The 27,681-nt window shown below is 43.1% G+C and overlaps 1 protein-coding gene across 3 annotated transcripts in view; it reads left to right on the top strand.

The window, feature by feature from the left end:
• The window catches only part of ces2b (carboxylesterase 2b), a 38,799-nt gene extending 18,772 nt beyond the window's left edge, over positions 1-20,027 (top strand). For 2 of the 3 annotated variants that reach the window (XM_020456563.2, XM_020456562.2), the window contains exons 13-25: positions 3,812-3,991; positions 5,563-5,763; positions 5,968-6,106; positions 9,395-9,528; positions 10,484-10,637; positions 10,807-10,911; positions 11,034-11,135; positions 11,989-12,129; positions 12,792-12,869; positions 12,976-13,123; positions 16,496-16,645; positions 19,352-19,424; positions 19,513-20,027. In XM_020456563.2, coding sequence (XP_020312152.1) covers positions 3,812-3,991; positions 5,563-5,763; positions 5,968-6,106; positions 9,395-9,528; positions 10,484-10,637; positions 10,807-10,911; positions 11,034-11,135; positions 11,989-12,129; positions 12,792-12,869; positions 12,976-13,123; positions 16,496-16,645; positions 19,352-19,424; positions 19,513-19,696 — 1,789 coding nt within the window. In that variant the 3' untranslated portion in view covers positions 19,697-20,027. Of the gene's footprint in view, positions 1-3,811; positions 3,992-5,562; positions 5,764-5,967; positions 6,107-9,394; positions 9,529-10,483; positions 10,638-10,806; positions 10,912-11,033; positions 11,136-11,988; positions 12,130-12,791; positions 12,870-12,975; positions 13,124-15,814; positions 16,185-16,495; positions 16,646-19,351; positions 19,425-19,512 lie in introns of those variants that run through there. The other variant, XM_031801804.1, reaches the window with a different exon arrangement.
• The last annotated feature ends 7,654 nt before the right edge of the window (positions 20,028-27,681 follow it).

The raw sequence follows: 27,681 nt of genomic DNA, 5'->3' as shown, positions 1-27,681 counted from the left end.
AGGCATCATGAAATCAGCAGATTATCAATGTATTTTGGAGTCCAATATTCAACCCAGTGTCCACAAAACTGGGACTCTGTCAAAGGTTTTGAGTCTTCCAGCAGGACAAGGACCCCAAACATTTTTAAAAGTACCCAAGAATGGTTCAAGATGAAACGCTAGACTGTTCTGGAGTGGCCAGCGCTGAGCCCAGATCTGAATCCCATCGAAAACCAATGACGAGATTTGAAAACAGCAGATGTTGGAGGGTACCCCTGAAACATTGCAGAACTGGAGCAGTTTGCAGCTGAAGAACGAGGCAAACATCCATTAGAAAGGTGCAGCGAGCTCATTGATGGCTACAAGAAGTGTTTGTCAGCAGTTATCTTGGCCAAAGACTGAGCCACCAGGTATTAGCTTTTCTTTCTTTTCTAAATGAAAATTGTGAACTTAAGTTTCAAAAACCGAAATTGATTCTGCAATGTTAAAAATCCAAGATGCAATGTGTAGAGACCAAATTATTGTCATGGTTTCTCCGGGCACCAGAGGGCGGCAGAGACTGCCCTAGAGACTTTTTTGTTACTCTGGTGTTGCTTATGATTTCGTTATGATTTCCCTTTTAGAAGAGGTGTGTTTTCTGTCCTTGTTTGCAGAAGCTTGATTTTGGTTGCCCCGTGTGTTTGTCGCCTGAGTAAGTTTTCTAGTCCTAGTCCTGCTATTTTTTAAGAATTTCTGTGATCCTTTTGTTACCTTATTTTCAGTAACGTATTTACGTTTATCCTAAACCATTGGTTCCTCATCTGGTCCAGTCTCTGCATCTGGGTCCAACCCCACCATGTCACAGCAAGATTCTGCTCCAACATGGACCCAGTGGAGGACAACCATATTAAAGAGGTCATAACCCACCAAGGAGCACTGTTGAGAAGACAACAAGAACAACTCTCCCAGATCTCCGAGACCCTCCGGGCACTCACCGATTCCTTCCGTCCATGGCACACCCCCAACCCAGGAGGAGCCCATGCCCAAGTCTCATCGCCCAGTGCTACAGGCATTGCGGTAGTTCCTCCAAGGAACCTGCACCGGGATCCCAAGATCCCAGCCCCTGAGCAGTATGACGGCCACCCAGGAAGATGTAAGGGTTTCCTCACTCAGTGCTCTCTGGTGTTCGAGCTACAGTCCTCCTTGTTCCACACTGATCGGGCCATGATTGCCTACATCCTCTCTCTGCTCTCGGGCAGGGCCCTGCCATGAGCAACGGCCGTGTGGGAACAGCAACCACCATCCTGCAGCTCCATATTAGCCTTAACTGCTGAGCTGCGTCAAGTCTTCAACCACCCAGTCGGCGGAAGAGAAGCAGCAAGCCGACTGTTCAGACTCCTCCAAGGGGCCAGACCAGCGGCTGCCCCCCCGAACTCAGCATTGAGGAAAGGGAAAGTTGTACAACTGAATGCCTTCAACAGAAATGTGTGTTCCGCATTTAACCCAACCCCTCTGAATCAGAGAGGTGCGGGGGGATGCCATAATTGATATCCACGTCCTCAGCGCCCGGGGAACAGTGGGTTAACTGTCTTGCTCAGGGGCAGAATGACAGATTTGTACCTTGTCAGCTCAGGGATTCAATCCCGCAACATTTCGGTTACTGGCCCAAAGCTCTAACCACTAAGCTACCTGCCGAGCCAATGCAACTGGGACGCAAATGCCTGAGCACACAAGAGCATGACAGGTGCGTGCACGAAGGCTGCTGCCTCTACTGCGGAGGTCGCGGTCAACTCCGTGCTACATGCCCAGAGCTGACAGGAAAGGCCAGGGCTCGCCAGGACAAGGGGAGACCCTGACTAGCTGTTCAGTTACTTCCCGGTTACCCAGTCACCGTCTGGACCTCCACAACGCTTACAATCTGGTGAGAATCACCCCTAGTGGCCACTATGAGTATTTAGTCATGCCCTTCGGATTATCAAACTCACCGAGTTTAAGCATTGGTCAATGACACTCTTAGGGATATGTTGAATCGGTTTGTTTTCGTTTACCTCGATGAGATCCTGATCTTCTCCAAGACCCTTCTGGAACACATACTGCATGTTCGCCAAGTCCTGAGATGCCTCCTGCAGAGTCAACTATATGTCAAGATACAGAAGCATGAGTTCCACATATCCCAAGTTTCCTTCCTGGGTCACATTATCTCTACTGCAGGCATCCAAATGGATCCCGTTAAGATTGAGGCGGCCGCCGACTGGTCCCCTGCCATCTCACTCAAGCAGGTCCAGCGGTTCCTCAGGTTTGCCTATTTTTACAGGCATTTTATACACAACTTTGGTGCGGTGGCAGCGCCTCTCAAGGTCTTAACCCGTAAGTCCCAGACCCGTTTTCGCTGGACCCCGAGGCTGACAGGGCATTCATGGAGCTCAAGGAATGTTTCACCTCTGGACCCATCCTCGTTCATCCTGATCCGACTTGTCCCTTTGTGGTAGAGGTGCACGCCTCGGACACCGGAGTGGGGGCGGTCCTTTCACAGCAGAACTAGGAGGACAAGGAACTGCAACCATGACCCTTTCTCTCCGAACGGTTCTCGCCAGCGGAACGCAACTACTATGTAGGCAACCGGGAGCTCTTGGCAGTTAAGTGGGCCCTTGAGGGGTGGAGACACTGGTTGGAGGGGGCACCTCATCCTTTTGTGATCTGCATGGACCAGAAGAACTTGATCTCCATTCAAGAAGCCAAGAGGTTGAACGCTCGCCAGAATAGGTGGGCTCTGTTTTTTAACAGGTTTGATTTCTCACTAGCCTATCGCCCGGGATCCAAGAATCAGAAAGCAGACGCCCTGTCCTGCCAACATGATGTCTCTAACAAGGAGAGGGACACTGAGTCCATCATCCCCAGCTTATGCATTGTGGCCCCTGTGATATGGAGTATTGAGACCACGGTCCGACAAGCCCAGACCTGAGAATCTGACCCCGGCGGGGGACCCACTAACAGACTTTACATTCCGCATTCAGCCCAGTCCTGAGTACTACAATGGGGACACTCCTCTAAATTAACTGGGCATCCAGGGGTTAATTGGACACTAGAGTTCCTGAGGCAGGAAATAATGGTGGCCCAACATCAATGAGGATGTGAGATCCTTTGTTGCAGCCTGTTCCATCTGTGCCCAAAGCAAGTCTTCACGTCAGTGACCAGCCGGGTTGCTCCAACCTCTGCCCATCCCCAGCCGGCCCTGCTCTCATCTGTCGGGAGATTTTATCACTGGGCTACCTCCATCTCAAGGACTTACAACTATCCTGGTGGTCGTCGATCGGTTCTCCAAGGCAGCCCATTTCATCGCCTTACCCACATTGCCATCAGTGAAGGAGACCGCTGATCTCATGATTACCCATGTCTTTCGACTACACAGACTTCCCCAGGACATTGTCTCAGATTGGGGACCCAGTTTGTCTCATGGTATTGGAAGACCTTCTGCTCTCTGTTGGGGGCATCGGTGAGTGTCTTCTCTCCATCGGTGAGTCTCTCCTTTGTTGTTTTTTCAGTATTACTGTGATCCTTCTGTTACCTTATTTTCAGTAAAGTATTTACATTTATCCTAAACCATTGATTCCTCATCTGGTCCATTCTCTGCACCTGGGTCCAACTCCACCACGTCACAATTTTTTATTTTTTATTCTAACTTATTTGACAAGAACTATGGAACTATTTAAGAAAAGTGTAAGGGTGCTAATATATTTTGCTGCCACTGTATCTGTAGAACCAAATGAATTTGTAGGAACAGAGTATTATTTACAATTGTGTGTGTGTGTGTGTGTGTGTGTGTGTGTGTGTGTGTGTGTGTGTGTGTGTGTAGGTCTCCTAATGGGGCCGGCCTGGTTCAGTGGCCACAGTATGGACTAGAAGGACATTACCTGGGGATAGGGCTGGAGCAGGTACCTGGTCAACACCTGAAGAGGGACCGCTTCACCTTCCTGACACAGACTGTTCCTGAGAAACTACGTTTGGGTCGAGAGAAGATGGAGCAAAGTGATCTGTAGGGTGCCATTATTTTATTTATGTTAATTTACGGTTGATTCGGAATGTATTCAGACCCCTTCCCTTTTTCCACCTGTTGTTATGTTACAACCTTATTCTAAAATGCATTAAATAAAAAAATGTCCTCATCAATCTACACACAATACCCCATAATGACAAAGCGAAAACAGGTTTAAAAAAAAGTTTGGTAGAGAAATACCTTATTTAAATAAGTATTCAGACCCTTTGCTATGAGACTCGAAATTGAGCCCAAGTAAATCCTGTTTCCATTGATCATTCTTGGGATGTTTCTACAACTTGATTGGAGACCACCTGTGGTAAATTCAGGTGATTGGACATGATTTGGAAAGACACACCTGTCTATATAAGATCCCACAATTGACAGTGCATGTCAGAGCAAAAACCAAGCCATGAGGTCAAATGAATTTTGCTAGAGCTCAGAGAGATCTTGATGAAAACCTGTTCCACAGCACTCAGGACCTCAGACTGGGGTGAATGTTCACATTCCAACAGGACAATGACCCTAAGCACACAGCCAAGACAATGCAGGAGTGGCCTCGGGACAAGTCACTGAATGTCCTTGAGTGGCCCAGCCAGAGCCTGGATTTTAACCCGGTCGAACATCTCTGAAAAGACGTGAAAATAGCGGTGCAGCGACGCTCCCCATCCAACTCTGCAGAGACGAATAGGAGAAAATACAGGTGTGCCAAGCTTGTAGCGTCAAAGCCAAGACTTGAGGCTGTAATCGCTGCCAAAGGTGCTTCAACAAAGTACTGAGTAAAGGGTCTGAATACTTATGTAAATGTGATATTTTTTATGTTTTCTTTTTTATAAATGTGCAAAAATGTCAACCTGTTCTTTGCATTGTCATTATGGGTTATTGTGTGTAAGTTTTAATCCATTTTAGAATACGACTGTAATGTAACAAAATGGGGGAAAAGTCAAGAGGTCTGAATACTCTCCAAATGCACTGTATATCAGGGAGACGTGGGACAACTGAGTACCATTTCTTTCTTTGTGATTTAGAGTTTTGAGCAATCTGACCTTGTCGGATGCCGTTTCATCCAGTACTTCCTCTTCATTCGATTTGTAATCGCATCGGTATAATTTATGTGTGGGGAAAAACTTCAAAGTGTCAAGAGCTGGGGCCTTTGTTTTGGACAAGGGTGTACTCCTTTTATTCCCTTTCATTACCCCGGATCCAAACAGATACCATTTCCTTACTGGAATGAAACATTTGATTGACGAAATTCCTTGAGTTAAAACAGTGACTACTTGACATACTTGACTTAATTCTCTTGGTCCCCTTAGGATCTTAGGGCATCCACCAGGGCTCTTAAGCCTACTATTTTCAGCCGAAAGGCTTTTGTTCTTGTAAAGTGGAGCATTTCTAGTTGTTTTATGGCATTCCCTGCTTTCTCTGTCCTTGTAGTTGCAATCCAATGCATGTTTTGTTATATTTGTTGTGTGTTTTCTGAATCTATCCTTACCTCCGACATTGTCATTGTCCACTGAAGAACATCATTCAGAGTTCTTGTAAAGCAATGTCAACTGGGGATTTCTCAACAGGCCAAAAACTGGGCCGGTGGTCCAGACCAAACTGGGGGGTCTGAGAGGGCAGTATGTGAGCGTAAAGGGGAAGGAGACTGTGGTACAGGCCTACCTGGGTGTGCCGTTTGCCAAACCACCTGTTGGCCCACTGAGACTGACCCCGCCCCAGCCTGTGGAGGGATGGGAGAGAGTAAGGGACGCCACCCAGCAGCCTCTCATGTAAGATCAGCAAGGTCATGAACAAACAATTCATCTCAAGGAAGTTCTTGGTTGAAGAAAGGTTAGATCAATAATCAGTAAATAATTTGAAAAATCAACAAATCAAGCACAGTCAATGTACACAGTGAGGCAAGCAGAATGTGAACAATGCGCACAGAGACCTGGTGAAACTTGGATATTAAAAGGTGTTCCCGTGTTTTACAGGTGTCTTCAAGACAGACAGCGTACAGTAGACTTTGCGTCCAACTGGTCAATCAAAGTGGAAATCCCCGCAGTGTCAGAAGATTGTCTTTACCTCAACATATACACCCCGGCTAAACCTGCTAAGAATACCAAGCTTCCTGTAAGTTTAATAGCAGACACACACAGATAACATATCAAGTTATCAAGTCTTGGTCCTGGGTACCCAAAGAGGTGCACATATTTGTTCTAGCCATGCACTACCACACAGGATTCAACTAGGCCATAGATGGGCAACTTTGATGGGGCTGGGGGCCACAAGTAAATCAGAACTTATCATGAGGGGCCGCAGTGGCTGGGGGGTCTGCTTACCCTTGTCATGTCTTTGGCTATGCCGGATTAAGTGATATGACATGCTATTCTATAAAATAGTTTCTCTGTAATTCATATTACCTGATTTAAGCTAATCAGGTGAATGTAATTAACTAGAAAAAAAAAGTTGGGGCACCACGAAATAATGTTTATAGAGCTGTTATCTTCCGAATAACCTCTTAAAGACCTAGTAATCTTTTACATCAATAGCAGTCAATATTTAATCGTCACCTTGTTTAGTCTCATCTGAAAGTTGTAAATTCTTCACGAACCCTGGCTAACAAGTTGAATCAGCAATACAACATTTGGTTTTAATTATTTATTTACTAAATACCTAAATAATCACACAGAATTACATATACACAGAATGTTGATTAAAATTATGTCATAAAGGAAAACGTCCTTAGCGGACAGAACAGATATGACAGCTGGTTACACAAAGAAAGGGGGTGGGATTTTGAATGAAAGAGCGGGAAGACTGAGGAACAAAGGGAGAAGCTATGTCTCTATCGGGCCGTAGGCAGCTACTCTATTGTAAATACAGTATCTTATGCATTCTAAATTACCACCCATTTGAAAAAGGAAAATGCAATAAATATTTACTCTGAGCTGCGCTTCGATCGGTTGGTCGTAGATGGGATGCCGGGTTGTCCTTTGAAGTATGTCTGTTGGTAGAATGGATACTTGGTAGTACCGTCGTGTTGTGGTAGAAAAGATACTCCCTCCGTCCTCTCTGAGCCCAAGTCTACAGATGCTTCACTAACGCGACGGCTAGGAGGTATCACTTCTTTAGTGAATAAGAGTTCAAAGTTCCTACCAAGTTGCCATGCTATATGCCCATGCTATATTCTGGCTGGTATAGTCGAAATTCATCCTTCCGGCGTGTAGGTTGTCACCTTCATATTGAAATTCGATGCTAATTTTGTTAGGTTCTCTAAGGTTGGCTTAGTTCAGTAGATGGTCTTTGTCCTTTCAACGCGGGGATCTCAAGTCCATACGTCCTTGGAACAGGTTATTATCTGAACCCTTTTAACATAGGACTGTCGCCCTAACGTCCTCGGAACAGAAAGTTACATTTTCGTCAAGGGGCTTATATAGGATTGGGAGAGAGGGCCGTGTTTCATAGTTTACACCCAGTGTCTGTTCATATGGGCGGGGCCTGAGTGAGCAGAGTGGTGTTCTTCTGACAAACCGTTCTCTCATTAAGAAGCTAAAATTACATTTAATCTTTTCACAAATAGTTTCATATTTAAACATTTAAATTGCACAAATTGCATTCCATGTGAATCTGATAACTAGAATGTGTCGACTTTCCAAGATACAGTTTATGTCATCCTGTCATTAGTAATAATGTCTCAGACAACAACTGATCTCATATTCCTTAAGTACTAACCGAAATATGGTTCTGTTTCCCATCTTTTGATGTCACCAGACTCTCCCAGTTAACAAAGGGATTTTCAATAGTCACATCGGTAGAGTGGAGTGAGGAAACGGGGAAAGGTATTTATGGGGGTCATAAACCTCCCCCATCAAGCCAACGTCATGACACCCTCATCCATACCCATACATGCAGTCAGAACTGCCGCTAGCATTTTGGGGCCCTAAGCAAAAGTTTGTTGAGGGGCACCTCCATCAAATCAAATCAAATCAAATTTATTTATATAGCCCTTCGTACATCAGCTGATATCTCAAAGTGCTGTACAGAAACCCAGCCTAAAACCCCAAACAGCAAGCAATGCAGGTGTAGAAGCACGGTGGCTAGGAAAAACTCCCTAGAAAGGCCAATACCTAGGAAGAAACCTAGAGAGGAACCAGGCTATGTGGGGTGGCCAGTCCTCTTCTGGCTGTGCCGGGTGGAGATTATAACAGAACATGGTCAAGATGTTCAATGTTCATAAATGACCAGCATGGTCGAATAATAATAAGGCAGAACAGTTGAAACTAGAGCAGCAGCACAGTCAGGTGGAAGTTGAAACTGGAGCAGCAGCATGGCCAGGTAGACTGGGGACAGCAAGGAGTCATCATGTCAGGTAGTCCTGGGGCATGGTCCTAGGGCTCAGGTCAGTTGAAACTCGAACAGCAGCATGGCCAGGTGGACTGGGGACAGCAAGGAGTCATCATGTCAGGTAGTCCTGGGGCATGGTCCTAGGGCTCAGGTCCTCCGAGAGAGAGAAAGAAAGAGAGAAGGAGAGAATTAGAGAACGCACACTTAGATTCACACAGGACACCGAATAGGACAGGAGAAGTACTCCAGATATAACAAACTGACCCCAGCCCCCCGACACATAAACTACTGCAGCATAAATACTGGAGGCTGAGACAGGAGGGGTCAGGAGACACTGTGGCCCCATCCGAGGACACCCCCGGACAGGGCCAAACAGGAAGGATATAACCCCACCCACTTTGCCAAAGCACAGCCCCCACACCACTAGAGGGATATCTTCAACCTCCATCTTGCTTAGCAAAATACTCTTGACAGCGAATATAAGATTTAGCAATTTGTTTCATGCAATTCTACTCATTTTGCCATGGGGTGGAGAGAAATGTTCATAGTTTTGAATACACTATATGAGTGAGGGTGACTAACAAAATCAATGGGTGCAACCCAGTTGGTAATTCAACCATGATTGCGACAAATTTAGATAGCTGGCTGTTAGACTAATTTTCCAATCTAATAATTATTTTTTTGATTGTCATTCAATCAATCAAATGTATTTATTGAGCCCTTTTTACATCAGCAGATGTCATGAAGTGCTTATACAGAAACCCAGCCTAAAACCCCCAAAAATGAGCAATGCAGATGTAAAGTTAGTGACTGACCTATAACAAGAGAAAAACTGCTGATGCACAACGGAAGTTTGAAATTGCACATTGTGTATTCTACTATTCTAACTCTTAACAGTAAGTTGAGACCCAGACGGAGTTCCTAAAAAAATAAAAAAAATAAAAAATAAAAAAGGTTTTTGGGGGGAAATTGATGCGCAGGCCTACAAAGGGTTGGCCACTAATCAATTAATCATCAATCACTCTGGTACAGCTTGTGTTCAGATGATCAGCATGTATTGCTTGTGTTTCTCAGGTCATGGTTTGGATCCATGGTGGCGGATTCGCCATGGGTTCTGCATCAACATATGATGGTTCTGCTTTGGCTGCATACCAGGATGTGGTTGTGGTGGTGATCCAATACCGTTTGGGACTGCTGGGGTTCTTCAGGTAAGACTGAACCATTACTGAACCACACACAATTGGAACCAACTTTTCTGCAGCCGTCATTGACAAACATTTGGCACAACACCTTTAAAAAATAAATCTACCTCTGCCGATAATTTTTTTGACTTTATAGCACTCTCCGAAGGCATGAATCATTGATTCACTGTTAGTTTTATACTTAAGACATGACTCTGCTCTTGTGCTTTAGAATTTGTGAATTTTGTCTCTTGTATGTCAGTTGGATAGGCTTTCATTCTTAATGACCAATGGGTTTTCAGGATCAACACCAGTGGTGTAAAGTACTTAAGTAAAAATACTTTAAAGTACTACATAAGTCGTTTTTGGGGTATTCGTACTTTGCTATTTATATTTTTGACAACTTTTACTTTTACTTTACTTTTACATTTTCCCTGACACTCAAAAGTACTAATTACATTTGGAATGCTTAACAGGACAGGAAAAGAGTCTAATTCACGCACTTACAGTAGATATGACCAGGGATATTCTCTTTATCTGATCTGACTGAGTCACTAAACTATAAATTATGTCTGAGTGTTGGAGTGTGCCCCTGTCTATCTGTAAATATAAAAATAAATACAAATTGTGCCATCTGGTTTGCTTAATATAAGGAATTTGAAATGATTTATAATTCTACTTTTAATACTTAAGTATATTTTAGCAATTACATTTACTTTTGATACTTAAGTATATTCAAAACCAAATACTTTTAAACTTTTACTCAAGTAGGGTTTTACTGGGTGACTTTCACTTGAGTCATTTTCTATTAAGGTATCTTTACTTTTACTCAAGTATAACAATTGGGTACTTTTTCCACCACTGATCAACATTGTAAAGTTTTGGTGACATAGTTAATGAGTGTATTTGATGTCTATTTCACCTGTTTTGGGTCTATGTTGAAGACATTATTTGACTTAAGTTTCCCATCTCTTCCATACAGCACAGGAGACAAGTATGCCCCAGGGAACATGGGACTACTTGACCAGGTGGAAGCCTTGCGGTGGGTCCAGGAGCACATCCACAACTTTGGGGGCGACTCCAAGTCGGTCACCATATTTGGAGAGTCTGCTGGTGGAGTGAGTGTATCGTTACTGGTGAGGGCACACGCGCGCACACACACACGCACAAACATACATAAGCGCACACACACACACACACACACACACACAGAAACGCACCTACACAGAAGCGCACACACACATATACACACACAGATTGTTTGTGCTGTTGAACAGGCTCTAAACATGTTTTCTTTTTCGCTAGCTTCATTCACCGTTGTCTGCTGGTCTGTTCCATCGTGCGATAGCTGAGAGTGGTACTGCAGCTATGGACGCTATCATAAATTCCGACCCCCTGTCTGTGGCCCAGGTATTTTCAAACTCTTTCTCGCCACAAAAAAAAGGTAAACACTGTCATAGGTATACATCACACCATCAATTTCCTATTTTTCATCACAACCATGGCAAGTGATTATTTTGTTTGTGTCATAGATGGTGGCAACCATTTTGGGCTGTAACAGCAGCAACACAGAGCAGATTGCAGACTGTGTTGAGAAGTTGACTGCTGATGACATAGTTAATGTTCATAAACAGGTGAGATGTCCTGGACACCAGAAATATTTGAGCACTGTTCTCTGATATAAAAGCCACAACAAACTTTTAGGCTAAGTTATATTAGCTTTTTCTTTTTTTGTAACTCAGTCGGGGTCTCTGCTTACTATTGAGAGTAAGAATAGTAGAATACACCAGGTGGCATTTTCTCTTGTTAACATTTTTAGATTAGTAGTTAGTCTAGCCAGTTTTCTAAACTTGTAGTAATCATGGCCGAATATCGACAAGGATTTTGTTAGTCATTTCCACTCAGATATCACATTAACATGGCATAAGTCATTACAAAATGTGTAGAATTGCAGGAAATTAGCTTTAAAACTGCACAAATGGATTTCCACCCAATGGCAAAATGGGTAGAATTGCAGAAAATTTGCTGTAAATCTAAATTTTTTCTCTTTGACCCATGGCAAAATGAATATATTTGCTTGACTGTTCTAAAATTACAATGTTTTCTCTCCACCCCATGGCAAAATGTGTAGAATTGCAGAAATTGTGCTTTAAAACTGCAGTATTTACTCTACACCTTATGGGATAACGTGTAGAATTGCTGGAAATGTACTTTAAAAATAAAATATTTATCTCCACCATGAAGAGGGGGGCCACCAACATATTTTGCCACAAGGTGTGAAGCCCCACAACCAAATCTCGTTTAGGGCATCCAAAAGGCTAAAGCCGGCCCAACATAGCCTACAGTGTTTTCCAGCGAGCCATATTTGTGAGCGAGTACTGAGCTTAAACTTTCCCCAGAGGCATACTGCTTGAATGCAGTGTGATTTTGCACTTTTTATCTGGCAGCCCCTGAATAATTATGTTCTCAACATTTGTCTTTTTAAAGAACCAAATGTTGCGAATAGGTGTGACTGTTGGTGGGCATTTCCTGCCCAAGTTGTTGACTGAGACTTTCCATAACCACGAGATGCACAAGGTGCCGTTTCTGACGGGCACCAATACTGATGAAGGTTGGCTACTGGCAAACGTAAGTCAGCTTTGAACATGTATTTTAATATGCATAACAACTGAATATTGGATGTGACTTGGATAACACTTTAAGTTAAGAACATTAAGTTAAAAACAGAAAGTTGTTCTTTCTGCTAATTAGGGACGGTTTCATCAACTATAGTAACAGCTTTAGGCCATATTAACATGTTATATCATTCTTTAGCAATTGTTTTTCAAATGCATAGGAATGTAGTAATGTTTTTATTAATATACAAGTGGTATGAGGGGAAAGTCACTTTCACTTTTGTAATAACAAAAAACGTTCCACTCGTACTGTGTAAAATGTTAATACAATGTCGTTACATTGAGCGACACATGTTTAAAGGGATAGTTTGGGATTTTTGCAATGCCCTTTATCTACTTCCCTAGAGCCAGATGAACTTGTGGATACCATTTTATGTATCTGCATCCAATATGAAGGTACATAAAGGTAGTTTTGCAAGTCAATTCTAACTTTTTTCAAACTGCATTGAGATGCATAAAAATGGTATCGACGAGTTCATCTGAATTTGGGGAAGTAGATAAAAGGCCTCATTGCAAAAATCCAGAACTATCCCTTTAAGAGTGACAAAGTGTCACTGACTTGTTTTTCATTTTCCAATTGCAATGGTTGAATGTTGTACTCCTTGTACTCCCTAGATGATGGCACCTCCTGGTTGGGTGGATGGAATAGACCGGGAGCAGGTCATGCCTCTTTTGGCATTATGTTACCCTGATGTAAATATATGCAGTCACACCTGCCAAGAAATTGCTCAGATGAAATGCCTCATTACTGATTACAATGCATGATGTGGCTACGCTGAATGGCCTTTGTCTCATTCAGCCTAAGGATCAGTGGATAACTGAGCTGATAGCAGATGAATACCTGGGAACCTCTGGAGATCGGATTAAAAACCGTGATGGGTTCATTGAGCTGGTTGGGGATGCTTTGTTTACCATTCCTGCTCTTAAAACAGCAGGCTTCCACAGAGGTAAGCTCAGGAGTCAAGGACATTAAAGTGGATGTAGATGTTTCCTCATCCTGAAAGTAGTCAATGGGCCAGGAGAAACTCTAATTAAAACTAACTTAAGTCACTGCTAGATAAAATCAATGGAAGTGATAGGGGGATCCGTCCAATATTCTAAATTTCATCATGATCAAATCAACTCCATCTGACATCAAATTCAAACACATTTTTATTGGTCACATAGACATACAGTGCCTTGCGAAAGTATTCGGCCCCCTTGAACTTTGCGACCTTTTGCCACATTTCAGGCTTCAAACATAAAGATATAAAACTGTATTTTTTTGTGAAGACTCAACAACAAGTGGGACACAATCATGAAGTGGAACGACATTATTGGATATTTCAAACTTTTTTAACAAATCAAAAACTGAAAAATTGTCCGTGCCAAATTATTCAGCCCCTTTACTTTCAGTGCAGAAAACTCTCTCCAGAAGTTCAGTGAGGATCTCTGAATGATCCAATGTTGACCTAAATGACTAATGATGATAAATACAATCCGCCTGTGTGTAATCAAGTCTCCGTATAAATGCACCTGCACTGTGATAGTCTCAGAGGTCCGTTAAAAGCGCAGAGAGCATCATGAAGAACAAGGAACACACCAGGCAGGTCCGAGATACTGTTGTGAAGAAGTTTAAAGCCGGATTTGGATACAAAAAGATTTCCCAAGCTTTAAACATCCCAATGAGCACTGTGCAAGCGATAATATTGAAATGGAAGGAGTATCAGACCACTGCAAATCTACCAAGACCTGGCCGTCCCTCTAAACTTTCAGCTCATACAAGGAGAAGACTGATCAGAGATGCAGCCAAGAGGCCCATGATCACTCTGGATGAACTGCAGAGATCTACAGCTGAGGTGGGAGATTCTGTCCATAGGACAACAATCAGTCGTATATTGCACAAATCTGGCCTTTATGGAAGAGTGGCAAGAAGAAAGCCATTTCTTAAAGATATCCATAAAAAGTGTTGTTTAAAGTTTGCCACAAGCCACCTGGGAGACACACCAAACATGTGGAAGAAGGTGCTCTGGTCAGATGAAACCAAAATTGAACTTTTTGGCAACAATGCAAAACGTTGTATTTGGCGTAAAAGCAACACAGCTCATCACCCTGAACACACCATCCCCACTGTCAAACATGGTGGTGGCAGCATCATGGTTTGGGCCTGCTTTTCTTCAGCAGGGACAGGGAAGATGGTTAAAATTGATGGGAAGATGGATGGAGCCAAATACAGGACCATTCTGGAAGAAAACCTGATGGAGTCTGCAAAAGACCTGAGACTGGTACGGAGATTTGTCTTCCAACAAGACAATGATCCAAAACATAAAGCAAAATCTACAATGGAATGGTTCAAAAATAAACATATCCAGGTGTTATAATGGCCAAGTCAAAGTCCAGACGTGAATCCAATCGAGAATCTGTGGAAAGAACTGAAAACTGCTGTTCACAAATGCTCTCCATCCAACCTCACTGAGCTTGAGCTGTTTTGCAAGGAGGAATGGGAAAAAATGTCAGTCTCTCGATGTGCAAAACTGATAGAGACATACCCCAAGCGACTTACAGCTGTAATCGCAGCAAAAGGTGGCGCTACAAAGTATTAACTTAAGGGGGCTGAATAATTTTGCACGCCCAATTTTTCAGTTTTTGATTTGTTAAAAAAGTTTGAAATATCCAATAAATGTCATTCCACTTCATGACTGTGTCCCACTTGTTGTTGATTCTTCACAAAAAAATACAGTTTTATATCTTTATGTTTGAAGCCTGAAATGTGGCAAAAGGTCGCAAAGTTCAAGGGGGCCGAATACTTTCGCAAGGCACTGTAGCAAATGTTATTGCGGGCGTAGTGAAACTCTTGTAAATCAAGTTGGAAAATCCTGAATTTCCCTTTTAATCAATTAATTATTAGAGGTTCAAGGAGCTAAGCTGGGTGAAACCCTATTGAATTTGTTGCCGTTGATTGTTATTCAGTAATTTGGTGAAAAAATACAAATTCCTGTGAGATAATAAGGCCTAGGAGGATGCAACCCTGCATGATGGTAAAGAGTCATGGGCCACAACCCTCTCACGCAATGCCATGCCAATTGGCCACATGATGGCGCTATAACAAGCAATTGAAAATGCACTTTTGTTTGGGGGGGGGGGACGCCCGGGTGGCGCAGTGGTCTTAGGTACTGCATCGTAGTGCTAGCTATGCCACCAGAGATTCTGGGTTCGAACCCAGGCTCTGTCGCAGCGGGCCACGAAACATTAACAAGGACGTTGTCTGGCACATAAATGCATATAAATCAGACACAAATATTTGTATTGTAACAAAACTTGATACACACTGTTAAGACTCAACATAAGCACGCACATTGAGATCCACCATACAGTGGTGCTATATCTCTTGATCTATTTGACCCGGCGATTCCATTTTTCAAACATGCTGAGGGATGTGAGTCTAGGTTTGACCTTATGATGGCGCTGTTGGGACAGGAAAGAACAATTATGCAAGCTCATTTGCTTATAGTGGCCATGTTGTTTAAGTTAGAGTCTGGGGAAAAAAGATGTGCTTCTATAGAAGCTATATACCAAATTTGTTACCAATTGGTCCAGTAGTTCTGGAGAAGAAGATGTTTAAAGTACTCAACATCATAATTTTTTCCTCCAAAATACAGGTAACTGCAGCAATAAAGGAAACACCAACGTAAAGTGGCTTAATAACGTGTTGGGCCATCACAAGCCACCAGAACAGCTTCAATGCGCCTTGGCATAGATTCTACAAATGTCTGGAACTCTAATGGAAGGATTCCTCCACGAAAAATTCCATCATCGTTTTGTTTGAAAACGCTGTCTCAGGCGCCGCTGTTCAATTGGGTTGAGATCTGGTGACTGAGACACACACACACACTTTAAACCCCCCTATGCTCCTGTGAGACCCTTCTTTCAAAGTCTAGCCATGGTAGCCAAAAGAACGGCCAACTGGACATTTTGATAAATGACCCTAAGCTTGACGGGATGTTAATAAACTCAGGAACCACACCTGTTTGGAAGCATCTGCATTCAATATACTTTGTGTCACTCATTTACTCAAGTGTTTCCTTTATTTTGGCAGTAACCTGTTCATCAAAAGCATATTGCATGATCTGTTAGATTTTGAGTTCTGATATTCGGCATGCATGGTAAGAGTACAGAAGCAGCTCATCCTAGAGTGATGTGTCCAATTTCTCTTGATTGTGGGGCCATAGTTCGAACCCTGTCATGGATGCTTGCAGTTATGTTTCATCAATGTTCTTAGTTTGTCGAGATGGTTGTGTGCAATCTTTCCATAATTGTTATTGTCTTATCCCACACAACAGATGCAGGTGTGCCTATGTACCTGTATGAGTTCCAGCAAACTCCCAGCATGCTTAAGAAGATGAGGCCGAGTTTCGTTGGGTCTGACCATGGAGATGAGCTTATGTTTGTTTTTGGATACTGCTTCACAACATCACATGTTACAGTTGATGGTAAAGAAATACTCTACCAACTCTACCTGCAATACCCCTGATCTTTGCCATAAATAATGTACACTATATATACAAAAGTATGTGGACACTCCTTCAAATTTGTGGATTCAGCTATTTCAGCCACACCCGTTGCTGACAGGTATATCAAATTGAGCACACAGCCATGCAATCTCCATATACAAACATTGGCAGTAGAACGGCCATACGGAAGAGCTCAGTGACTTTCAACACGGCACCGTCATAGGATGCCACCTTTCCAACAAGTCAGTTTGTCAAATTTCTGCCCTGCTAGAGTTGCCCCGGTCAACTGTAAGAGCTGTTTTTGTGAAGTGGAAACGTCTAGGAGCAACAGTGGTAGGACACACAAGCTTACAGAACAGGACTGCCGAGTGCTGAACTGCGTAAAAATCATCTGTCCTCGGTTACAATACTCACTACCGAGTTCCAAACTGCCTCTGGAAGCAGCTTCATGAAATTGTTTCCATGGCCGAGCAGCCTAAGACATGCACAATGCCAAGTGTCGGCTGGAGTGGTGTAAAGCTCGCCGCTATTGGACTCTGGAGCAGTGGAAATGCATTCTCTGAGTGATGAATGACCCTTCACTATCTGGCAGTCCGACGGACTAATCTGGGTTTGGCGGATCCTGAATTCATAGTGTTAACTGTAAAGTTTGGTGGAGGAGGAATAATGGTTTGAGGCTATTTTTCATTCTAGGCCCCTTAGTTCAAGTGAAGGGAAATCTTAACACTACAGCATACAATGACATTCTAGACGATTCTGTGCTTCCTACTTTGTGGCAACAGTTTGGGGATGGCCCTTTCCTGATTCAACATTGCAATGCCCCGTGCACAAAGCGAGGTCCATACAGAAATGGTTTGTCGAGATTGGTGTGTAAGAACTTGACTGGCCTGCACAGAATACTGGCCTCAACCCCATTGAACACCTTTTGGATTAATTGACTGCGAGCCAGGCATAATCGCCCAACATCAGTGCCGACCTCACTAATGCTCTTGTGGCTGAATGGAAGCAAGTCCCCTCAGCAATTTTCCAACATCTAGTGGAAAGCCTTCCCAGAAGAGTGGACGCTGTTTGTAGCAGCAAAGGGGAGATCAACTACATATTAATGCCCATGATTTTGGAATGAGATATTTGGCGAACAGGTGTCCACATAGTTTTGGTCATGTAGTCTATGTCACAAGCACTCACCACTAACTAGCTAAACTCAGCAAAAAAATAAACATCATCTCACTGTCAACTGCGTTTATTTTCAGCAAACTTAACATGTGTAAATATTTGTATGAACATAAGTTTCAACAACTGAGACATAAACTGAACAAGTTCCACAGACATGTGACTAACATAAATGGAATAATGTGTCCCTGAACAAAGGAGGGGTCAAATTCAAAAGTAACAGTCAGTGTCTGGTGTGGCCACCAGCTGCATTAAGTACTACAGTGCATCTCCTCCTCATGCACTGCACCAGATTTGCCAGTTCTTGCTGTGAGATGTTACCCCACTCTTCCACCAATGCACCTGCAAGTTCCTGGACATTTCTGGGAGGAATGGCCCTAGCTCTCATTCTCCGATCCAACAGGTCCCAGACGTGCTCAATGGGATAGAGATTCGGGCTCTTTGCTGGCCATGGCAGAACACTGACATTCCTGTCTTGCAGGAAATCACACATAGAACGAGCAGTATGGCTGGTGGCATCGTCATGCTGGATGGTCATGTCAGGATGAGCCTGCAGGAAGGGTACCACATGAGGGAGGAGGATGTCTTCCCTGTAACGCACAGCGTTGAGATTGCCTGCAATGACAACAAGCTCAGTCCAATGATGCTGTGACACACCGCCCCAGACCATGACGGACCTTTATCTCCAAATCGATCCCGCTCCAGAATACAGGCCTCAGTGTAACGCTCATTCCTTTGACGATAAACGCGAATCCGACGATCACCCCTGGTGAGACAAAACCGCGACTCTTCAGTGATGAGCAGTTTTTGCCAGTCCTGTATGGTACAGCGACGGTGGGTTTGTGCCCATAGGCGACGTTGTTGCCGGTGATGTCTGGTGAGGACCTGCCTTACAACAGGCCGACAAGCTCTCAGTCCAACCTCTCTCAGCCTATTGCGGACAGTCTTGAGCACCGATGGAGAGATTGTGCGTTCCTGGTATAACTCAAGCCATTGTTGTTGCCATCCTGTACCTGTCCCGCAGGTGTGATTTTCGGATGTAGCGATCCTGTGCAGGTGTTGTTTCACGTGGTCTGCCGCTGCCAGGATGATCAGCTGTCCGCCCTGTCTCCCTGTAGCGCTGTCTTTCACAGTACTGACATTATAATTTATTTCCCTGGCCACATCTGCAGTCCTCATGCCTCCTTGCAGCATGCCTAAGGCACGTTCACGCAGATGAGCAGGGACCCTGGGCATCTGTCTTTTGGTGTCAGTAGAAAGGCCTCTTTCATAACTGTGACCTTAATTGCCTACCGTCTGTAAGCTGTTAGTGTCTTAACAACATTTCCACAGGTGCATGTTCATTAATTGTTTATGGTTCATTGAACAAGCATGGGAAACAGTGTTTAAACCCTTTACAATGAAGATCTGTGAAGTTATTTGGATTTTGAATAATTATCTTTGAAAGACAGGGTTCTGAAAAAGGGCCGTTTATTTTTTTGCTGAGTTTACTAACTCTGAATTTTTTTCTTTCAGCCTTATGTACAGAGGAAGATGAACAGCTAAGCGGAATCATGATGAGTTACTGGGGCAACTTTGCTCGTACAGGGTAGGAGCTTGTTCTATGTTTTTAAAACACATTGTTTAAACAAAAATAATAGGTAACAGTTATATGTTATTAACTTCACTGTGTTTAGGTCTCCCAACGGGGTCGGCCTGGTTCAGTGGCCACAGTACGGACCAGAAGGAGATTACCTGGGGATAGGGCTGGAGCAGGTACCTGGTCAACACCTGAAGAGGGACCGCTTCACCTTCATGACAAAGATCCTCCCTGAGAAAGTGCATTTGGTTCAAGAGAAGATTAAGCACAGCGAGCTGTAAGGCTCATCATCTCAAAAGTTTTTCATTTATCAACTCAGACTGTTAACTGAAATCAAACTTCAAATGTACAGTATTATTGCTAACAATTTAAATCTGCAGGCATTGCATGATCATGAGCACAGTGTACATGACCTAGAGCACAATTGAACAATAATTTGGATGCACTGAATGTACTGTATGAATAGAATCTCAGATAAAAAATTTAAGGAAACATTATTCTACAGTGAGATACCCCATTGATTCTTACTAATCCAAGTTGATTTTATAGCATTTACATGGAGAATTTCCAAATTGTACTGTTCATTGAATAAAACCGACTGTTCATTTTCCAACCCATTGCTATTCACTGGAATTATTTGAGGGGGCTCTAGTCGTAGCGAGCATGACATGCCTTGGATATTTTCTGTGAAAAAAAAACCTCTGCAATCTACAAACTAAGCCCCAAAATGACGAAGTGAAAACAGGTTTTTATCAACAAAAAAAAAATCACATTTATAAAAAACTGAAATTCCTTATCTACATAAGTATTCAGACACGAAATTGAGGTCAGGTGCATCCTGTTTCCATTGATCATCCTTGAGATGTTTCTACAACTTGATTGGAGTCCACCTTGGGGGGGAGGGGCATTTGATTAGATGTTCAGGAGTCTTATGGCTTGGGGAAAGTAGCTGTTTAGAAACCTCTTGGACCTAGATGTGGCACTCTGATACTGCTTGCCATGCAGTAGCAGAGAGAACAGTCTATGACTATGGTGGCTGGAGACTTTGACCATTTTTAGGGCCTTCTTCTGACACCGGCTGGTGTAGAGGTCCTGGATGGCAGGAAGCTTGGTTGCAGTGATGTACTGGGCCGTACGCACTACCCTCTGTCGTGCCATCAAGGAACATGAAGCTCTCAACCTGTTTTGCTACAGTCCAGTCGATGAGAATGGGGGCATGTTCAGTCCTCCTTTTCCAGTAGTCCACAATCATCTCCTTTGTCTTGATCATATTGAGGGAGAGGTTGTTATCCTGGCACCACACGGACAGGTCTCTGACCTCCTCCATGTAGGCTGTCTCGTCGGAACATAGGTGTTCCTTTTGTCCAGTTAGGAAAGGGCAGTGTGGAGTGCAATAGAGATTGCGTCATCTGTGGATCTGTTAGGGCGGTAATGCAAATTGGAGTGGGTCTAGGGTTTCTGGGATAATGGTGTTGATGTGAGCCATGACCAGCCTTTCAAAGCACTTCATGGCTACAGACGTGAGTGCTACGGGTCGGTAGTCATTTAGGCAGGTTACCTTAGTGTTCTTGGGCACAGGGACTATGGTGGTCTGCTTGAAACATGTTGGTATTACAGACTTAGACAGGGAGAGGTTGAAAATGTCAGTGAAGACACTTCCTGGTAATCCATCTGGCCCTGAGGCCTTGTGAATGTTGACCTGTTTAAAGGTCTTAATCACATCTGCTGTAGAGAGCGTGATCACAGTCGCCCGGAACAGCTGATGCTCTCATGCATGTTTCAGTGTTACTTGCCTCGAATCGAGCATAGAAGTAATTTAGCTCGTCTGGTAGGCTTGTGTCACTGGGCAGCTCTCGGCTGTGCTTCCCTTTGTAGTCTGTAATAGTTTGCAAGCCCTGCCACATCCGACGAGCATCGGAGCCAGTGTAGTACAATTTTAGTCCTGTATTGATGCTTTGCCTGTTTGATGGTTCATCGGAGGGCATAGCGGGATTTCTTATAAGCTTCCAGGTTAGAGTACCACTCCTTGAAAGTGACAGCTCTACCCTTTAGCTCAGTGCGGATGTTGCCTGTAATCCTGGTTGGGGTATGTACGTACAGTCACTGTGGGGATGACATCATTGATGCACTTATTGATGAAGTTGGTGACTGATGTGGTGTACTCCTCAATGCCATCGGAAGAATCCCGGAACATATTCCAGTCTGTGCAAAACAGTAGCGTAGCATCTGCTTCATCTGACCACTGTTTTATTGACCGAGTCACTGGTGCTTCCTGCTTTAATTTTTGCTTCTAAACAGAAATCAGGAGGACAGAATTATTGTCAGATATGCCAAATGGAGGGCAAGGGAGAGCTTTGTACGCGTCCCTTTTTGTGGAGTAAAGGTGGTCTAGAGTTTCTTTCCCCTCTGGTTGCACATTTAACATGCTGGTGGAAATTTGGTAAAACGGATTTGTTTTCTTGCGTTAAAGTCCCCGGCCACTAGGAGCGCGGCCACTGGATGAGCGTTTTCCTGTTTCCTTAAGGCGGTATACAGCTCATTGAGTATGGTCTTAGTGCCAGCATCAGTCTGTGGTGGTATATAGACAGCTACGAAAAATACAGATGAAAACTCTCTAGGTAAATAGTGTGGTCTACATCTTATCATGAGATGCTATACCTCAGGCGAGCAAAACCTCAAGACTTCCTTAGATATCGTGCACCAGCTGTTGTTTACAGATATACATAGACCGCCTCCCCTTGTCTTACCAGAGGCTACTGTTCTATCCTGCCTATACAGTGTAAAACTCACCAGCTGTATGATGTTCATGTCTTCGTTCAGCCACGACTCTGTGAAACATAAGATATTACAGTTTTTAATGTCCCGTTGGTAGATTCATCTTGCTTGTAGATCATACATTTTATTTTCCAATGATTGCATGTTTGCCAATAGAATGGACGCCATTTTAGTTTTACTCGCTCGCCTACGAATTCCCATAACCCAGCCAGATCTCCTCCTTTTTCTCTGTATTCTCTTCACGCAAATGACGGGGACAGTTGACAGTGCATGTCAGAGCAAAAACCAAGCCACGATGTCGAAGGAATTGTCCATAGAGCTCCGAGACAGGATTGTGTCGAGGCACATATCTGGGAAAGGGTACCAAAACATTTCTGCGACATTTAAGGTCCCCAAGAACACAGTGGCCTGAGCAATCAGGGGAGAAGGGCCTTGGTCAGGGAGGTGACCAAGAACCAGAAGGTCACTCTGATAGAGCTCTAGAATTAATCTGTGAAGATGTGAGAACCTTCCAGAAGGACAACCATCTCTGCAGCACTCCACCAATCAGGCCTTTATGATGGAGTGGCCAGACGGAAGCCACTCCTCAGTAAAAGGCACATGACAGCCCATTTGGAGTTTACCAAAAGGCACCTAAAGACTCTCAAGCCATGAGAAGCAAGATTCTCTGGTATGATGAAACCAAGATTGAACTCTTTGACCTGAATTCCAAGCATCACACCTGGAGAACCTGGCACTATCCCTACGGTGAAGCATGGTGGTGGCAGAATCATGCTGTGGGGATGTTTTTCAGAGGCGGGGACTGGGAGACTAGTCAGGATCAAGGGAAAGATGAACAGAGCAAACTATAGAGAGGTTCTTGATGAAAACCTGCTCGAGACTGCTCAGAACCTCAGACTGGGGCAAAGGTTCACCTTCAAATAGGACAACGAACCTAAGCACACAGTCAAGACAATGCAGGAGTGGCTTCAGGACAAGTCTATGAATGTCATTGAGTGACCCAGCCAGAGCCCGGACTTAAACTCGATCGAATATCTCTGGAGGGACTTGAAAATAGCTGTGCCGCAACGCTCCCCATCCAACCTGACAGAGCTTGAGAGGATCTGTAGAGAACAGAATGGGAGGAACTACCCAAATACAGGTATGCCAAGCTTGTAGCGTCATACCGAAGACTCAAGGCTTTAATCGCTGCCAAAGGAGCTTCAACAAAGTTCTGAGTAAAGGGTCTGAATACTTATGTAAATGTGATATTTCCATTTTTATTTGTAATTAATTTGCTAATATTTCTTAAAACCTGTTTTTGCTTTGTTGTTATGGGATATTGTGTGTAGATTGATGAGGGGATTTAAAAAACATTTTTTTAGAATTAGGTTGTAACCTGACAAAATGTGGGAAAAATCAAGGGGTCTGAATACTTTCCGAAGGCACTGTGTATGGGCCAGATTACGATTTAGGAAATTACGCATTTTTTATGCATGCCTTTCCAATGCACTTCCCAGTAGTTGGTATTCAGACTTACCTTATGAAGGTGCCTAAGTGCATTTATCTTAGCCATCCATTTAAATCCCTTTAAATACTTTCAGTTCAAATTCTGTCGACAGACTCAATAGAATACATGAAGAGAAAAGGTTAATAATATTAGGGATCAATGAAAGAAAGCCATCTAAATATATGCATATTCATCTCAGTTTCACCACCAATTGATAGATTAAAAAAATACTTTGTTCTTGTAGATTATTTAGGGTTTGGAAAGTATTTATGAATCATAAAAAAACAGGTTTGGAGAGCCTTTACGCACAAAATAAAGAAAGTTATGGTTGGATTCATTCAGAAAATTGCTACATTGTTTTTTAACCCATGGTAATGTTGGAAGATTAGTGTACATATAATTATAATAGGTAGATTAGTGTTCAAAAGTATACTATACCCTCATCTATTGCCTGCACAAACCATGTGTGGTTACTGTGTGATGACACAGCCAAGTATTGCGCCATGCATCGACTTCAAACAGTTACGGCTTGATCTGTGTTCCGCACCATAACGGTTTAATTAGAACGTCTTTTTTTTATATTATCAACTGTTACAAATTATCCTCAGCAACAACCACATGGCTGTGATGGCGTTTACAGAGGAAGCAAATTAAGTTAAAGAAACAATGTAATTGTATTGAATGATAATGTAGGCTATACCAGCTGTCGTGACTTGACTAACAATCTGAGGACTGTTATTTATCTAATCAACTAACTATGTTTAATTGTTACAGGATTTAAATTAATCATGTAACAATGAACTCATTAGGATCTGGGGCACCACGAGAGTGTTTCTTTAAAGAGTTACCATCTCCCGAATTAAACTCTAAAAGGTCTTTACCTATCACATCTATAAACAGTCAACTTATCATAACCTCGTATCATATCACCATCCTGAACAGTCATCACCTCCTTGCATCTGCAAAAACCAGAGCCTTACTAATTCAGTACTACACAAATTGGTTTAATTATTTATTACTAGCTAATTAAATGACAACACAGGATAAACATACACGCTTAAGTTAAAAACAGGTCCCTAGCAGAATGACAACAATATGGCTGCTTGTTACAAAAGAGATGGTGAGGGTGAGAGAGACAGAAACACTTAACATTTGTACATTTAGAAACAACACTCACCAACAGTAACCATAGACTTTGCACAAGAACCACTGCCCGCTTTGAGTAAGAAATCATGAATGTATTTACATGAAATGGCTGAGTCCACCGTGGGTCTCTCTCGGTGGAAAAGGAGTTGGGCCTTTTCGCGGCATGCTTGTAAGGCTCTGATTGTCCAAAAGGGTTCCAACAAGTCTTCTACTGTTGTTCTCCTCTGTAGTTGTCCGGTATCCGGTTACTTGTCGTGCAGTCCTGAACAGAACTACATAGCCGTGTTGACGGTTCCCAGTGGAGTGATGAGAGTAGAGTAATACGATGGTTTGAGCAGAGTAGTATCAATCAATCAAATGTATTTATAAAGCCCTTTTTACATCAGCCGATGTCACAAAGTGCTGTACAGAAACCCAGCCTAAAACCCCAAACAGCAAGCAATGCAGATGTAGAAGTACGGTGGCTGAGGTGAGTTTATTGTCTCTACCTCGTGTTGATATTAAAAGTTCAAACCACTTTAAACGTGCAGCTACAGTTTGACACTTTTCTGGTCTAGCATGTTCATTTCTTAACCCATCATTTTATACAGTTTATTTGAAAGGGGAGGTTCCATCGGGCTGACATGCTCTCTGACCTCACTCAGGTCAGTGGCTACTTACTGTGCACGGGTATATAAAAACAATGATCTCTTATAGCTTCTCAAGTCACATCCCCCTCATAACAAAAACACTTTCATCATGTTTTATATTACATGCACAACACATAGTGTGGTAGTGGGTGTACTTTCCAAGTTACAGTATTTCCCCTATAACATATTTTATGTCATCATAAAATAACAAACAAAATTACATTAGTGTTCTATAGATCGCCTCTGACCATTCCCTACGTTCTATGTTAGAAATATTGTTCCAGTATTTGCTTTGAACATGTTAGAGTTTCGGCGGGAAAAGTATCTTGAAACAAAGGACATTCCTTTGGTGAATATTGGAGAGGGAGACCTGAATCTTCTCCCCTTGATTTACAACAGGACATGAGTTGTTAATCCCATCTAGTTCTTTCCTCCCGCTCTGTGGGTGAAAGGGGGTCTGATTGAAGTTCATCATTGTATACCTGATCTGACCTATTTGGATTCTCGTGGACAGTCATGACACAACTGAAGGGAACTAACAGTAAATTGGCAGTTGAATATGTGTTCTTATTATACCTACTAAAGGTCGATACTGATAGTGACTAATATTTAACATGATTATAAATAGGATACAGAGATAGTTGGGGTAGCCTATAATTAAGAGATTCAAGTGACCATTCCTTCAAGTTAAAAGGCAATACAATTTAAATTCTGCATAATGGCACAGCTTTTCATCAACTTTACAGGCTAGAGGTCGAGAGAGCAGGTGAGAGAGGGAGGGAGGGTGAGCAGTGGGAGGGTGAGAGAGAGGTTAGAAAACAGCAGGTCCGGGACATGGTAGCACGTCTGGTGAACAAGTCAGGGTTCCATAGCCTCTGGAAGAACAGTTGAAACTGTAGCAGCAAGCACGACAAGGTAGCACTTGTGGTGAACAGGTCAGGGTTCCATAGCCACAGGCAAAACAGCAGAAACTGGATCGGCAGCACGACCAGGTGGATTGGGGGGAGAGAGAGAGAGAGAGAGAGAGAGAGAGATGGGACAATTAGAAGGAGCATACTTAAGTTCACACAGGACAACAGATAAAACAGGAGAATTTCAACCAATTAGGACAGACTGACTCTAGCCCCCTGGCACATAGACTATTGCAGCATAGATACTGTATCATTAAACAAGTGCATTTACATTTGCATGGAGGTGGAGTTATTGAGAAGGGTGCAACTGCAGCCCACAATTCGAGGCATTCCTGCATGTGGGCATTCCTGCATCTGCAGGAACCCCTCTTTATACTTTCATTGGTACATTTTTAAGCTATGACTCCAGTACATAGGTAGGAGGCATGGGCCTTCTAGTACAGTAGATGGTGGTAATGCACTGTAACGTTGGATGCCAACCACCGATAAACCCCACAGAAGAGGCATGGGCGAAAATGGTAAGTAGCAATAGCTAGTACACACTGGTAGTGTCCTGTCGTGCACTGTTTTAGTTGGGAGCAAAAAACACTGTGTGCTAGCTTAGCCAGCTAGTCTTAAGGAGGACTCCGATACAAAGGAGGTGGGAGGCAACACCGTATGCTAGATAATTAAATAGCAAGCTAGCTAGCATACGGTGTTGTCCCCACCTGCTGTGTACAGGAGTAGCTAGCTGTAGGCGGGGGATACACCGGTAGACAGTGTCCTTCGCAAGCTAGCAAATAGTCTCGCTCACTATCAAACTAGTACACGGTGTCGCTAACTAGCAAGTTAGAACATGGTGTCGCCCCATGGAATAGTCTTCATTTCTCAGAACAAGAATAGACTGACGAGTTTCAGAAGAAAGTTCTTTGTTTCTGGCCATTTTGAGCCTGTAATCAAACCCACAGATGCTGATGCTCCAGATACTCAACTAGTCTAAAGAAAGACAGTTTAATTGCTTCTTTAATCAGGACAACAATTTTCAGCTGTGCTAACATAATTGCAAAAGGGTTTTATGTAGATATTCCATTAAAAATCATCAGTTTCCAGCTACAATAGTCATTTACAACATTAACAATGTCTACACTGTATTTCTGATCATCAACTTGATGTTATTTTAATGGACAAAAAAAGTGTTTTTCTTTTAAAAACAAGGACATTCCTAAGTGACCCCAAACGTTTGAATGGTAGTGTATTACTGTTTGTCCCTCTTGATATGCCATAGCAACATAGCCAGTATACACTTCCTCAAAATAGTCTAAATTAATCTAAGATAA

The sequence above is a fragment of the Oncorhynchus kisutch genome, linkage group LG22 (assembly GCF_002021735.2).
Source record: "Oncorhynchus kisutch isolate 150728-3 linkage group LG22, Okis_V2, whole genome shotgun sequence".
In the NCBI taxonomy this organism is placed as follows: domain Eukaryota; kingdom Metazoa; phylum Chordata; class Actinopteri; order Salmoniformes; family Salmonidae; genus Oncorhynchus; species Oncorhynchus kisutch.
The sequence above is the reverse complement of the archived record's forward strand: the minus strand, read 5'-3'. Positions and strand labels throughout refer to the sequence as shown.